The sequence below is a fragment of the Mauremys reevesii genome, linkage group 18 (genome assembly GCF_016161935.1).
Source record: "Mauremys reevesii isolate NIE-2019 linkage group 18, ASM1616193v1, whole genome shotgun sequence".
In the NCBI taxonomy this organism is placed as follows: domain Eukaryota; kingdom Metazoa; phylum Chordata; order Testudines; family Geoemydidae; genus Mauremys; species Mauremys reevesii.
Window position 1 is genome coordinate 17,402,995 of NC_052640.1, and position 16,923 is coordinate 17,419,917.

At 37.9% G+C, this 16,923-nt stretch overlaps 1 protein-coding gene across 2 annotated transcripts in view; it reads right to left on the reverse strand.

The window, feature by feature from the left end:
* MAPK1 (mitogen-activated protein kinase 1) overlaps positions 1–16,923 on the reverse strand; it is a 49,998-nt gene that overhangs the window by 20,577 nt on the left and 12,498 nt on the right. For both annotated transcript variants that reach the window (XM_039505059.1, XM_039505060.1), the window contains exons 2-3: positions 4,041–4,223; positions 2,081–2,270 (exon numbers count right to left, since the gene is read on the reverse strand). In XM_039505059.1, the coding sequence (XP_039360993.1) occupies positions 2,081–2,270; positions 4,041–4,223 (373 nt within the window). The remainder of the gene's footprint in view (positions 1–2,080; positions 2,271–4,040; positions 4,224–16,923) is intronic.

Genomic DNA, 16,923 nt, shown 5'->3' on the forward strand with positions numbered 1-16,923 from the left:
AAGAAATGGTAACTGCTCTAACAGCTTCATTTCATATTGTTAGAACCCTGGTTCCCAAAAGAAACCATGCCTCTCCCTCCTTTCGCTATTCAAAAATATCCAAAACACTACTATCTCCAAAGGTGATACTTTATATGCCTTATATCTCCACCCTAGAAGGAACTGTTCCTCTAAAAAGGTTAGATTTTTTTAAAGGCAAAATTATTTAATTTCATTTTAGCCATTATTTAAGTCCATCTATAGCTATCATTCTACAGATGTTTATATATAAAGACACAAATAGGCCAAGGACCAAACTATCGAACAGTCATGCCCATGATCATGCCACTTGTGCTAGGATCTAGTAATGCATTGCTAGTCTGCTGCCAAATAGCTGTTTTCTTTCACAGCCCTGTTGTTCAACCATATACGTAGTAACTGTAAACATCAAAGCACCCTTCTAGTTCAGAAGCATGCTCTTTGGAGCTGGGACTGTCTTTTGTGTTTGGAGAGCCATACTTAAACAGTCCTGTAGTGCCTGAAGTAACACTGGGAATAAAGAGGATTAGTGCTCACAAAAGTCACATTCCATGTATTTCTCTTGCCTCTTGACTTTCTTTTTTGTGACTTTCTGTCTAGGGTCAAAATGGCACCTGTTATCCCTCGAGGGTATACACATACAGAGATTCTTCTGAAATTCTACTGCTGCCAGCCTCTCCCTTATAGGAGGCTGAAGATTTTTACCAATGCCTGTTTCCTTCCTTAAATGAAAAGATGCCTCCAAGGGCTGCTGAAACCCCAGAGCAGGGGGTCAGAAGACACTGGCATAAGACCAGTATTCCACTATCACTTGATACCCATACCCATGCATTATGGGACTGGGAGGGGCCGGCTAACAAAAGCAAGAACTCAAGGTAAGCACCAGTCAGTAATCAGTGTTTGAGATGAGCAAGTACACAACTGAATGGCAGAATGATTTTTCTTAAAACTAGTTGTGACAAACCTAGCTATTGGGCTTACATTTTGAAGATTGCCTTTATAATAAGACAACTAGAGACATTTTTTAAAAGAAAGCTTAATTAGGTGGAGCAGAGCTTGTAACATTAGACTGACAGTTTAACATCAAAATAGAGGCTTAATTTTTTCTATACTCCCATAATTCTTGATGGAAAGGGCATTTTAAATTCAACTTTTTCCGTGAAGTTATTTTCTAGGCATAGATTACTCATGAAGAGTTTCACGTGCCAAAACAAGAGTTTCTTAGGAAGTTAGTGGGAGAGTCAAAATTCAGCCTCAAGGAGGAAATAGTTTTTTGGCCTTAACTATATAGTCATTACTTGTGGTTCTATATTATTATCCTATGCTTTGGTTCACTGAAAGTGGCTGTCACAGGTTTCATTTGCTAATTTTATGGGGATGTGAGGGAAAAAAAATCAGTGCATCTCTGTCTATATACTGCAGGATACATTCAAGATTACACTAATTGATAGGGGTTACTTAAAAGTAAAATGAATGTATTTATGGAAAGGATAGTCGATTCACAAGTGAGAAAGTTACAATCCATTATGCAAAAGTCAAGTCTAGCACTAGTTTACAGAGACTGTTCATTAACAAAAGCTAGTTTAGCAATTTTATCAAGAAAAGTTCACATTCACAACAAAAATTGGTTTCATCATTACGGCAAGTAGTTTATTAAGTCAGGGGTTCTCAACCTTTTTCATTCCGAGGTCCCCCCAACATGCTATAAAAAACTCCACAACCCAACTGTGCCACAAATCTTTCTGCATATAGCAGCCAGGGCCAGCATTAGGGGGTAACAAGCCGGCGAACTCCTTGGGGCCCCGCACAGAGAGCACCACAAAGCTAAGCTGCTGAGGCTTCAGTTTCAGCCCCTGGGTGCAGTCCTGCACAGGAGGACTTCAGCTTTCTGCCCTGGTCCCTAAAGAGTCTTATGCTGGACATGTTAGCAGACCCCCTGAAACCCGCTCGCAGCACTCCAGGGGCCTCAGACTTCTCGTTGAGAATCACTGTATTGAGTCATTGTATAGGGGAGTTTAATTTAGCTGAAAAATGACTAATTTGCAAGAAGGCTCCAACTAACCTTGAGATCACAAGTGGTGTTAAGCAGCAAGTTGGAGGGTTTGAGGTCACGATGCAGCACATTGGCTGAATGAATATATTTTAACCCTCTCAGGATCTGGTAAAGGAAATAACAAATGTGGTCGTTGCTGAGGTGTTGAGTCTTTAAGAGCTTGTAAAGATCTGTTTCCATGAGATCTTGCACAATGTATCTGTAAGCCACTGGATGTAAGGCAGCAAACAAATCCATAACCTCATTTTAGATATCCACGTAATGTGCTAGATGAACTACCCATTTTTAATTTCAGAATTTAAAATTACCGCCAAGCCACAAATTGTGTCAGTTTTGTGATTGTTAAAGTGAAAATGAAACAATTTAGATATTTTTGATTTTAAGATTTGGTTCAGATCAATCTGTTCAATGATTCAGTTGTTACAGGATTAAGAGACTGGTATGTAATGTGTCAGCTAATCATAATAAAACTCTTTCACATAAGAAGTTTATTTTATTTGGCTCTGAACATGAGAAACCGTGTGTCTTCAGAGGAGTCTTCTCTCTGCCAAAAAGCGAATACTCTAGTTTAACAGGTGATAAAACTATGAGGAAAAAAAGATGTTTGTATTCAGTATTAAATAAATGTGAAAGAAATAAAGCTTAGAAGATACCAATTTCTGACCTAGGCTTATGTCCAGAAACCAAGTTCCCTCTTTTATTGTATATTTGTCATGCTGGATCAATCATTGACCACCACATCTTTTACACCTAGTACTGGTCAAACCCTTGCCTGTATTTTCAAAGCAGATTCTTCCATCCCAACCTGAATCGCATCTCACCTGCTTCCAGTTCATCCCCCCTTAAGGTACCTCTGAGAGAAAAAAATTGGATTTGTAGATCAGAGCTGGCCTTTGTGTTACAACAAATTTTAGTCAAGGTAGACATCAAATAGCAATAACCCCTTGTAATTAGTTTTCCCTCTCTAAATCAACGTGTCCCTTTGAACTCTCAGACTCAGATGCAACACGACCTGCACTCAAAGTACTGTCATTCTATACTGCTTAGAGAAGAACTGAAGACACTTTGTACTGATGTGTAAGTCTTCCAACTAAGGCTTCATCTCATGCTAAATATATTAAGCCAAATTTTCCAATGGGAGGCAAACTGGGTATATACAACAAAATCCAGTTGCATATATCAGGTATGTTTAATTGCCTGTGAATGCAGAATTTTCCATATACAGCAAGTACACCTGGATTTTTGCAAATTTATCCTTTCAGCTCACCTCTGAAACAGGCTAGCTCATTTAAGCCAGGGGACTCAGGGCAGTTATATCTCCCCACCCCCAAGGTGGACAGCTACTCTGCCATTACTGTTCCAGAGGTACTATGCTTTATTTTAGGATCAATAAGGGTTGAACCATTCAATTTAGTTTTAGGATAAAGTGGCTAGATAAACTAAAGACATCTAGGCAATGCCAGAATCTCTTGATCCAGGATTTAGAGGAAAAACATAGGAACACTATTTTTCCTATGGACCTGTTCATGTAAAAGCTGGTGTTCACCTCAGGAATCAAACCAGAGACTATTTGAAGACTTCTTACTGCATAGTATCAAATATAAAATGTAATGCTGGATATTTCGACATTTTCTGAAACAATCTAAGCTGGCAGAGGCACAATAACATTACAGACTGGAATAAATAGGTCAACTAGCAGAAGGTATTTATTTATTTTTATATTGGTTGTAGGATGATAGATAAGATAGAGTCAGTACAGATTGCAAACAGAGCTCAAGTTTTACTAATGTTACAAAGCTTTCCTTTCAGTTTACCAGAGCACAGCAGGTAAATTCCTATCACAATTTAAGAGCATGATGAAGGATGAATGAAAAATAAAGTGTAGCTGCCTCAACATGTAAAGCAGAAAACTAGAACTATCAAAGAGAAAAAAGTGCAATCTATACCATCTTACACCTTTAAAGGATACACATCTTTCATTTGCTCAATAGTTGGAGCTCTGATAATGTCATTGATTCCGATAATATTCTCATGTCTGAAGCGCAGGAGGATTTTGATCTCTCTCAGAGTTCTCTGGCAATACGTCTGGTGCTCAAAAGGGCTGATTTTCTTTATAGCTACTCGAACTTTGTTGACGTTATCATAGGCAGAACTGGAAGAGGAATTCACAATATTAAATTGTACAGACTATTAAATCCACTTAGTCCACAAAGCAAGAATGAGAATTCTGCAGAATCTAGGGTCTGCACATCCCTTTTACATTCATGAAGTGTATGATGGTCAATATGACATTCATTTTAATTTTTCAACAAATACTTGGTTGTATTGCAGCAACTGTTAGATAAATCTGGGTTCTCTGCCCAGAGTATGAGTTATTCCCATGTATTTAAAATTATAATCAACACCAGGAAGTCTCTTTCCTTCTTATCAGCCTGTAAAAGAAATAGGTTTAGGGTTATTTTACTTTTTGAGCATAAAGATCTTACTGAAAGAAAGGTTTGTCAAAGAGTTGAGCTTTGCATTGAGTTCTGAACATGGAAAGGCCTATGGTAATTCTCTCTTGAAGCAGTTACGAGTTTCACAGCATAGGTCCAACTTCTGTTTAAAAAAAAAAAACCCTCTCCCAAACCCACAAGCCTCCTTCATTGATCAAAATTTTCAGTGTTCCAGTGAAATACAGCTATCATGGAAGGTCTCGATTGTACGAGAGAGATGTTTTCACACGCAGAAAGATACAATCCCAAACAAGGCTCTGATTATGAGGAAGAAGATCTTGAATTGGACTTCATTCAACGGAAAGCCAGAGCATGGAGCAGAGAGCCCAGGTAATGTGTTCAGTGACCTATATTTCTAAGCAGGTAAAGTGATGTAAATACACCACCCTGAGCTTTTGAGAGCATGCAGCTTCATTCTGAGATGTATCTATAAAGCAGTGTCCGTATTCCTTTTTAAAGTGCCTCATGTCTACAAACTATGTTTTATGTATTGAGATGACAAACAGGAAGACTCAATGAAACTTTCATGATTTTCTAAAACCCAGTTTTATATTATGTTGCAAAAAGATATACATTTACCAACTACAGGATGCTTTCTATGCTCCTATTAAAAATGACAAAGGACAGAAGTGTCTCATTACATTCAGGTATTTTTGCGTGAAGAAAATGTGTAATCAAGGGGGACAGTTAATTTGGTCAAAAAAATTAATTTTGTAAAAACCTCTGAAAACCCTAAACAAACAGAAATGGTTCCACAGTAGGGTTTTTTGTTTTGTTTTTAATTCCAATTAAAACAATTAGGGGTTTAAAAAGTTGTGTTAAATCAGAGAGAGCTGCTAAAAATTTAGGCCACTCAATCAACAGGCCCAACAATTTTTTCCATAAACAATCAAAAAGTTCCTTGAGGTTCTCATCAGTGGGCCCACTCTGCTGAGAGGTCTGAGTATCTTCTGATCAGCTGGAGTAGAGCTACAGAGAATAGATGCTCAGGAGAAAGGACCTCAAAAGGAATTCAAGAACATGGCTGGCTATATTAACCACTCTCCCACCCCAAGAGAGATTACTTGGAAGCATGGAGGGCACATTTCAGACACTACAGTACTACTGCATATAAAACACTACATTAAATGAACATTATGTTTGCAAAAATCAAGCACTTACAAGATAGTCAATTTAGGTTACCAGTACAACCTTAATTCAGCCCTCTTGTGTGTATACATCAGACTGAACCAGAAATTTTGAAGACCGAATGAGCCTATTTAGGAATGAACAGAAGAAATCTTAGCCTGGCTCATTTCATCAGTGTACACAGATCACCTACTTCCCCCTCTGTATTTGTCCTCTCACAATAAAGAGCCTACACTTATTTCACAGCACATGGATGACAAATATGTGACAGAGAAAGAGGAAGCAAATTGTTTTAGGAATATTTCATGACCAGTATTAGGCAACTGAAGTTGCTTAAATATATAACATTTTCTATTTATGAAACACACATTTCGTTCTCAAGCTTTAATAAACAGTACTGATGTTTTTGCTTTTTCAAATGAACACAGTCAGTTATTTGTGGGATAACAGTATTTATTCTCCCGGAAAGCAGAAATTCCTTCTTTCCTTTCACAGAATCACTAATTTTTATCAATTCAAAATATCAAATTTTGATATGCTGTAGTTCAATAATTTCATTTACATTTCATGAAACACTTTCCTAGCAAGCTGGGCAAGAAGTTTAGATTAGATTAAAAAATAAAACAGTAAAAACACAATTCTCCCTTTTAGACAGTACTACCATGTACTGTATGAAGGCAGGGTGGAAAAAGCAGGGTACATGTGGTAAAGATGTAATCAGTTTCCTCTTTAGTGTACATCTTGCACATAGTCACTTTTCTCTTCATATCAAAGGATCTCATCACACTAATGTAATTACTAAGTATGCATTTCTGTTATTGCCACACAGCCTGTGTAAGCTCACAAAAGCACAAATGAAATGGAAGCTAGCGATAAAGGAAACTGACTTGTGATCAGTTATATTGTCTCAAACTTTGTTTCATTCCTGTGCAATTAAGTGTAATAGAGGATTTTTTTTTCTTACATTGGCAACCTGAGTGATAACACTACTCTAGTTGTATGAGTGGGTGCACATTTGCCTTTGCAGCATATTGGTAGTAATGTGAATAATGTAGCTACACAGAGAATCTGTTGAATACCAAGTTAATACGTCTCTCACACAGAAATGTGGCCCCTTTGAGTGATTATTGCAAAAGAGTCACAGAACTTACACAGGAACATACCAGTACCTCTTTACTAGACATGTATTCTAAGACACTGAAGGTCTTTATTAAAATTGTTGAAATAAGTAGATGGATTTCCAGTCCCTCAATGTTTTCACCAACAGCATGTTTGTCAGCATATACAACAGAAGACAGTGTCCCTACCTTAAGAAGCTTGCAAGTTAAGTTATTAACTTAATAGTAGTAAACAAAGTTCTATCTTGGAGCATTAGATTGAACACCTGGCCACTTTCACCTCTAAACTGATTCAAACAGCCTGGGTTGGCTCAAGTAGAAATGGATACTTATTGCGAAATAAGATGGTGGTCTCAGTCCACTGCACAGTGGACTAGCATAAACATTACAAAATTACCATATTTGGAATTCTTGTTGGGAGTCTCAGAAAATAGGCCAAGGACTGAAACATCTCTTCAGTCCTTAAGATGGTCTCTACCCCTCACCACAACTACCTCATTCCTCTCTCAGATCATTGCTGAGAAACTAATTGGTGAAGAAGCTTATGCTGATAATACCCATACTGTCTATTTCAGTGGATAAGGATCTTCCTCTCCAGAAATGACAGTCTACAAGTATTAATTAAATTGACAAAAAAATTCCATAGAGCAGCTCACTTCTTCAGTGAGAAAGCACCATCATCATCAACTGTTTACATTTTCTCCAGACTAGATTTACTGTGACTGCCTTCTGAAGAAGAGAACTTGTTGACCACCATTAGCTTTCATCACAGGATGAAAAATTAGGATGCCTACCTGCAAAATGGGGCAATATTTAGCATACCAATCCTCACAAGGGTTCTGTGAGCAATAATCAGTGTTCAAAGTTCTTTTGGGATTCTCAGGTGGAAACTGCTAGTCTATACCCTTGAGTTCTTAAGTTAGCTTATCATTCTGTTTGTCAACTGGCATACAGTTCATCTTCATTACAAGTAGTGCAAACCCCCTTCCTGTAATGGTTTGTATGTGTTACTCATAATTGCAATGAACCTAGTTACTAATACTTTAAGCACATTCAAAGATGACAGATAAACAAACCTTTTTTTCCCCCGTTAATGTTCAGCTTTACAAGTTGATGCAAGCATATGGCTGTGAGTGCTCTTTAATTGTACCATGATAATTTTAAATGCAGATATTTTGCAACTACTGAACAAAGTTCCTAATTTTATACACAATGTTATTCCAAATTTCAAGCTCTGGCGATTATATTAAACAGAGATTTGCTTTGGATTGAATACCTTTATATATTTAACACTACATTCCTTAATATTCAAATTTTTTTAAAGAGTTGAGCTATTAAATATTTTGCAAATATCTAATCTCTATTGATCTCAGTTGAGCAAGTAACTTTCAGTTAGACAAGTAATATTTATAAGCCAAGAAGTTTTAACAGGCAATTTTTAAAAACAGATTTCTCCCTTTTACAATCTTTACTTTCATTTCTTGTTTAAAAGCCTAGCCTTAGGGCACCCTTCTGACAATGTACTGAGCAAAAGCATACACAGCTCCACATGCGGAGCTGACAGAATGCATCCTCACTACTAAGCTGAGCCTTTAACGGGTACCCCATTCCTCATTAACTACTGCTGCTCAAAAAGGAAAAGTCTTCCTCTGTACAGGATGGGCCTACTACTAAAATTTAGCTCCTTCTACCACCAGCAGCGGCAACATGTTCACCCACCCATTTCTACTCCTCACATGTTTCTTATGGAGAAGAATTGGAACAAGTGAGAGCATGTTGCAGCTGCCACTGGGAAGGAAGCCAATTCCTGGCAGTGGTCTCACCCACAGAGAAGACTGTTTCCTCATACAACCACAGATAAACTGCCTAGTCTGTCAGCACCCTCAGTCCTTCCCCGGCTTCTTCTTCACCTCATTTTGCCTTCCAGCCCAACCCAGCCCAGCATGGATCCTTAGGGAAGATGGTGTGGGAAGAATATTCACCCCCCACAGGGAGTTTTGCAACCTGATAGTTAAGAAGTTATATACACACAATCTACAAAACTACAGGTGACACACACTGTTCTAAACTCCCAATCAGCCTGTCATTTATTTAAATAATTACATAGAAAACTAAATAATGGCTGATTGGGAGTTTAGAGCAAGATTTGTTTTATCTGTAGCCTAGTGTTACCTTGGCAACAAGACTCCAAGGGCATGTCCAGTGATAAGAAACTCACTGAAATACAGAATGACACTGTTAATAACTATGATAGGAAAACAGAAAATAATTCCAGCTGGTCAAGCCATTCTCGGAAAAAATGGAAATTGAGCTTTAACAAATACATCTATCCTTTTGATTGAGTCTGCATTTAACTCAATCCTAGGTATCTCTGCAACAGTAGGGTGACCAGATGTCCCGATTTTATAGGGACAGTCCCGATATTTGGGTCTTTTTCTTATATAGGCTCCTATTACCACCCACCCCTTGTCCCGATTTTTCACATTTGCTGTCTGGTCACCTACTGCAACACTGACATTTAGGCCAACTTTCACTGTAAAAAGATTAAACTTAAGCCTTTGCTTGTAAGAAAAAATAATACTGTATTCTACCCATTGTATCACACAGTTGTTTCATGGATTTTCGACAAAAGTTACTCAAAATTTTTAATTTAGATTTGTCAGCCATTTTACACTTATTCAAAAGATTTTATTTTCTAGTATTAGTTGGTTTCATTGCATAAAAGGAGCTAGTTTTTATTATTTGTCCGCATACATATTTTCTCCTCAAAGAGTAATGAATGGAAGATGACAAAAGTGTCATGGAAAAAAATATTTCACACTTCTGAAAGAGCATTTGCAAACTTTCTATCTAAAATTGAATAAAGTTTTGTTATATCACTGAATGTGCTTTTTTGTCCACAACCCTAAATGTCTAATGTTAATGTTAATTTCCCACCTGTTCATATCAACTTTGAAGATAAAACTTCAACAGGAAGGATTATACTACTTAAACCATTTTTATAAGCATTGCTTTGTAGAATCAGTGCTTGCTTTAGAAGAAAGGAATGTCTGAAAATGTTTGTATTTTAGATAAATTTGTATCATTTAAATGGACTTCAGTTTATAAAAATATCAACCACAGTGTTCACTTCAAGTTTTTAAAATGCAAACTTAATAGGCTATTTTTAGAGATAGCTATTAAACTGTCCTTTAAGCTTGTTTGTGAACTTTGAAATTAAATACTGTAGTTTTGCATTCAGAAAGAAATTAACTAATGCTAAACAATATAGTTAACATTAATCTATCTTGTTTAGATTTTACCTTTAAAAAGTAAAAGGAATTGTTGCTGTGAGAGATTAAGTGTATTCATAAAAAAATTCTTTTTTTTACCCATCCCTTATATAAAGCTGTTGGGAAAGGACAGAGAAGAGAGGAACAGATAGCAGCACAGAAAAGTTGGCAAATTCATATTTAGAGAAGAAAGTTTAAAGTTCACCTTTAGATATTTACATTTGTTTCCAGAATAATGCAAAAACTTTCAATACTATTTCATAAATATATCTGGAGCATAATTTTCAAAGGTGCCAAGAACTCAGAGTTCATTAACTTCAAGAAGAGCAACAGGTGCTCAGCACCTGTGAAACAGGATCTAATTGTGTAACTATAGAGCAAAAATAAAACAGAGTAAAGATATAAACATTAGCAGTCTAGTATTAAATAGCAACTTTTAATACAGTATATTTAGTATTAGCACCAGTCACTTCTCCAGAGCAGCAGAGCACAATCAAAGCTGATGTTTCTATTGCAAACATGAAAGTATAAAAACAAAAATATTCTAGAACTGGAGCACTAGTTATTTGATACAGTTCTGCTTCTTCCTCTCTTTGAAACTGAGGATCTATGCATGCCACGTGGAAATAACTAATATGTGTATCAATAACTCAGAAAACAGAGCTGTTGAAGAATACTAGCTTCTAAAAAAATCTCAGGCTTGAGGCTCCATTTGTTATTCCAATGACATATATATATATATATTACATAGCCATAGGAACACACATCTCACATACTTTTACATTTTCCCCAGAGGATACAAAATCAAAAAAATTAGAATTCAGCATATTTTAATCATCTATTGATGTGTGTAATTATTGCAGCTCCTCCTTCCACCATCCTCCACATAGGTTACTGAAAGCCAATAGTATATAAACTGGATTTTGTAATTACAGTGAAAAATGTATACTTAACATTTACTAGCACTTACTGGAGGAAAAAAAACAGTAGAAACATGAGAGTACTTAAAATTCAGACTACTTTCAAACCCCGTACTTCTTTTCTAACAGGAGTGATTATATTTTTTGAATTTCTAAAATGAAAGTGTGATTGAGAAGAAAAAAAAGTTCCCTTTTAATCACACACTCATGAAGTACGTAAGATTTTCTGCCCTGCAGCAGTAAAGTTTTCAATACTGAGCCAGCACAAACATGAATGCACATTCCATGGGCCCTTCTGAGCATATCTATTAATTCAAACATTTGTCTTTGTGCAATTTTGCATTACTACAAATACAAATTACCATGCACTACTTGAAGTAATACAATAACTATTTACATTTTAATAAGATAAGGGCCAAGGATTTATTTTAACTCTTTCATCCTATAAGGAGCCCAGCTAGGGCCAATGTTTCTCACTACACTGGTAGCTCTACCCCACAGAAGATTTCTAGTCTTTGGGTATTCAGCGGTCGACCCATCTTCTGCTATCTCAGGGTGAAACAGGAACTTTGGCTGCAATGATGGCAGCAAAGGAAATCTGTAGTACACAGAGCTTTAAAGTAACTGCAAAGCAGATCTGGCCCCTTCTGTGGCAGTCCTAATCTGGCCCCGCTTGTCCCATACAACTTTCAGCCTCAGAAATCAGGAACATGCCCAGAAGAAAAGCCCTTCTATCCTATAAAGTAGTACTAGAGGCTGAGCAAAGTGATCAAGAAGAGAGTATCCTCAGATTTGGGAAGAAACAAGTATTCACACTTTGCTCCTGATTTAACCCTGACTCAGTTGCCCTCCTGAATTCTGACCTGGAGTTTAGGAAAGAGTGACCAGGCCCTTCTCACCCCTCTTCCAAGCTCCAAAACTAATGGGATTTTAGGCAGGTAGTGGGGCATACTACTCCCACAGCAGCGTTTGTCAAGCATCTCCCATAACACCTCTGCACCAGGTGTCACAGTCAGACTGAGTAGGAAGAGACCTGCCTCTTGAGGCACTAGGGTAGTTGGTCTCAGCTGTCAAATTCTGGGCATGCCTCTCTGCTTTCCCCAGAGACAGCTCAGATCTCAAAGTTGGGATACCTTATGGCAAAAGACTGCCCCATGGTTCTACAAAATTAAGAGGAAGGAGGAATATATGACTCAGTAGAAGATTCCTCCCCTACCTCCAGAGTAGTCAGGGTGTTTGCCAAAGACAAGTTAGGCACCTTTGAGGAAAAGGTGGATTTGTCTGAACAAAACAGTAGTAGCTGACAATGGCTAGGTAGGTGACAAACCATAACTGATGTTCACTGTGCTAAGATATGGTTGTTTTACTGTTACCTTGCCCCTCACCTGTCCTCTCCTCAGTTTTTTTCATCCACTTATGGCATCCAGTTGTCACCTACTGTAAGATACTTGCCAGTGGTGAATGTGAAGCTTTCCCTGGCAAATGTGGAGCGTAGGAGTTACCATGCGGTATCAGACAAGTGGCCTATGTATTGCGATATTTTATCTCCAACAGTGACCAGTATCAGCTTCTTCAGAGGAAGAAACTCTGCAGCAGGCTGTTATGTAATAACCTGCCCCCAGGGAGAGTTATTGCCAATAATTAGAGATTGGGTTACTCCCCAAAGCTTGAGGGTTTATATCCCTTCCAAAGATCTCTTTTTAATATTAACTCTAGCTATTGCTGTTGTAAGAATAATCTATAAAGATGTCTAATCCTTTTAAAAAAAAAATCCTGCTAAGCTCTTGGCCTCAATGATTTCCTGAAGCAAGGAATTCCTGTCTGACTGTGAATTATGTGCAACAGTATTTCCTTTTATCAGTTTTGAATCTGCCACTTTCTAATTTCATTGACATCCACGTCTTCCTATACAAGGAGAAAAGATAAACAAGTTCCCAGATAAACCTTCTCTATACCATTCATTATTTTGTATCCTTTTAGCATGTCCCCTCAAGAACAGTACCAATATTTTTACTCTCTTCACATGAGTTTTCCCATACCTCTAATTCTTCTTGTTGTTCATCTCTAAACCCCCTCGATTTCTGAAACATCCTTTTTGAGATGCAGTGACCAGAACTGAACACAGTATTCCAGGTGATTTACCACTGATTTGTAGAACATTATAATAATATTTTTGTATTATTCTTAGTCCCATTACTTATACATTCTAACATTTTGTTCATTTTATTGATTCCTGATGCATGATTCCTGTTTTTTCCTCCAAGATGATGCACATAATTCAGAACCCACTAAGGTGAGAAGTTCAAATAGTTTACCCCCAGTGGGCATTACCCTGAATTTCTCAACTTTGAATATTATCTGCCATTATGTTGACCATTCACCTAGCTCTGTTAGGTCCTTCTGAAGTTCCACAGTATTCTCCCAGGAAAGATTAAAGAGGCTAGGACTCTTCAGCTTGGAAAAGAGGAAACTAAGAGGGGATATGATAGAGGTCTATAAAATCATGAGTGATGTGGAGAAAGTGGATAAGGAAAAGTTATTTACTTATTCCCATAATACAAGAACTAGGGGTTACCAAATGAAATTAATAGGCAGCAGGTTTAAAACAAATAAAAGGAAGTTCTTCACGCAGCGCACAGTCAACTTGTGGAACTCCTTACCTGAGGAGGTTGTGAAGGCTAGGACTATAACAGGATTTAAAAGAGAACTGGATAAATTTATGGTGGTGAAGTCCATAAATGGCTATTAGCCAGGATGGGTAAGGAATGGTGTCCCTAGCCTCTGTTTGTCAGAGGATGGAGATGGATGGCAGGAGAGAGATCACTTGATCATTGCCTGTTAGGTTCACTCCCCCTGGGGCACCTGGCATTGGCCACTGTCAGTAGACAGATACTGGGCTAGATGGACCTTTGGTCTGACCCGGTACGGCCGTTCTTATGTGGACTAGCCTAAATAATCTGCAAATTTTGCCACCTCACTGGTCATCCCTTTTTCCAGATCATTAAACACCAATTCTAGTATAGAAACTTCTGACACCCTTCTGCTGACATTTTCTCATGATAAAATTGACCAGTTATCCTTACTCTGTGTCATAAACAGATAGTTAAGGGTTAATGTCTCTTTTACCTGTAAAGGATTAAGAAGCTCAGTAAACCTGGCTGACACCTGACCAGAGTACCAATAAAGGGACAAGATACTTTAAAATCTTGGTGGAGGGAAGTCTTTTGTTTGTGCTCTTTGTTTGGGGGTTGTTTGCTCTTAGGACTAAGAGGGACCATACATCAATCCAGGCTCTCCAAATCTTTCTGAATCAGTCTCTCATGTTTCAAACTTGTAAGTAATAGCAAGGCAAGGCGTGTTAGTCTTATTTTTGTTTTCTCAACTTGTAAATGTTCCTTTTTGCTGAGAGGATTTTACCTCTGTTTGCTGTAACTTTGAACCTAAGGCTAGAGGAGGTTCCTCTGGGCTATATGAATCTGATTACCCTGTAAAGTATTTTCCATCCTGATTTTACAGAGATAACTTTTAATTAAAGAAAGAAAGGTAAAAATTTTCTTTTTAAGAAGCTGATTGATTTTTTCCCTTGTGTTAAGATCCAAGGGGATTGGATCTGGACTCACCAGGAATTGGTGGGGGAAGGGAGGGGGGATGGTTAAATTCTCCTTGGGTTAAGATCCAAGGGGTTGGATCGGTGTTCACCTGGAACTTGGTGAAAAAGCCTCTCAAGGCTGCCCAGGGAGGGGAAGGTTTTGGGGGGACAGAAAGTGATCCAGACACTGAAATTCCTGGATGGTGGCAGTGTTACCAGATCTAAGCTAGTAATTAAGCTTAGAAGTGTCCATGCAGGTCCGCACATCTGTACCCTAAAGTTCAGAGTGGGGGAGGAACCTTGACACTCTGTTTTTGATCTCTTAGGCAGTTTCTGATTCATTATTGTATATTGTCTTTCACACTATGTCTACTTAGTTGCTTTACCCTCTTGTGAGGGATTTTATTAAAACTCTTTTGAAAGTCCATATAAGTTGGATCAGTAAGTTGTCTTTTATCTATTATTTTATTGTCCTGTTCAAAGAAGTCTAAGAATTCTAGATTCAGGAGGCAGGGTTTTCCTTTACAGACGCTGTGCTTGTTAAACTCCATCAGAGCTGGCTCTTCTACATAAGAACGGCCGTACCAGGTCAGACCAAAGGTCCATCTAGCCCAGTATCTGTCTACCGACAGTGGCCAATGCCAGGTGCCCCAGAGGGAGTGAACCTAACAGGCAATGATCAAGTGATCTCTCTCCTGCCATCCATCTCCATCCTCTGACGAACAGAGGCTAGGGACACCATTCTTACCCATCCTAGCTAATAGCCATTTATGGACTTAGCCACCATGAATTTATCCAGTCCCCTTTTAAACATTGTTATAGTCCTAGCCTTCACAACCTCCTCAGGTAAGGAGTTCCACAAGTTGACTGTGCACTGCATGAAGAAGAACTTCCTTTTATTTGTTTTAAACCTGCTTCCTATTAATTTCATTTGGTGACCCCTAGTTCTTGTATTATGGGAATAAGTAAATAACTTTTCCTTATCCACTTTCTCCACATCACTCATGATTTTATATACCTCTATCATATCCCCCCTTAGTCTTCTCTTTTTCAAGCTGAAGAGTCCTAGCCTCTAATCTTTCCTCGTATGGGACTCTCTCCAAACCCCTAATCATTTTAGTTGCCCTTTTCTGAACCTTTTCTAGTGCTAGAATATCTTTTTTGAGGTGAGGAGACCACATCTATACACAGTATTCGAGATGTGGGCGTACCATGGATTTATATAAGGGCAATAATATATTCTCAATCTTATTCTCTATCCCTTTTTAATTATTCCTAACATCCCGTTTGCTTTTTTGACCACCTCTGCACACTGTGTGGACATCTTCAGAGAACTATCCATGATGACTCCAAGATCTTTTTCCTGACTCGTTGTAGTCATCGTGGATAGTTCTCTGAAGATGTCCACGCAGTGTGCAGAGGCGGTCAAAAAAGCAAACGGGATGTTAGGAATCTAGCTGTTATAATTCTATTTATGATTATTTTAACCAATTTATCGAGTACAGAAGAAAAGCATACTGGTCTAATTCCTCAGACTGCCCCTAGCACTTATTTTTAAAAATAGAAGTGCAATACTGGCTACTATCCGAGATAGCAGTTCATTTCAATGAGAAGTCATTTTTACTAGTAGCTCATGCATTTACTTCTTAAATTCCTTCTTAACATTGGGTGTTTGGGACCAGGTGACTCGTTGCTTTCGGTTTATTTGTTCCAGAAACTCCTTTTTTGATATCTCAATCTCTGAATGTGCCTTATCACTGCTACCAGAAAAGAGTTACATCACCTCACCACTCTGTTATGATGACTGATGCAAAGAAATCAGTTAGCTTCTCTAGAATGTGTCTTTCTTAGTTGATCTTCTTTCTCCAGGAGACCTATCAAATTCTCATGCAAACTTCCAGCATCATACATAAATCATTTCTTATTTGTTTCTATACCTTTAGCTATTTGCTATTAAAATTCCATCTTTACTCTCCCAAGTTCCTTCTTGCTTTTTGCCTGCTGTAGCTTATACTCCTTTTAATTGACTTCTTCAGAAAATGGAAAGCCTAATGGATATCTGGCTTTAACTTCCTGAACCTTTCTATTTAGTCATACTGATTTACTTATTGCTTCCTGATTCCCTTTCTTGTTTAGAGGTTTACATGCATTCTGACACTATTACTGTTTCCTTAGAGTAGTATCTATGCCAAACCTAAGGATTTCAACTTCTTTACATTTGATTTTAGGGTCTTTTGCCTAGCTTCCTCCTTTTTAAGTCCCCTTTATGAAGTTAAACATAACCAAACTATATTTCATCCCTCAATGAAAGCTGATCAGTTTCTGCAGAA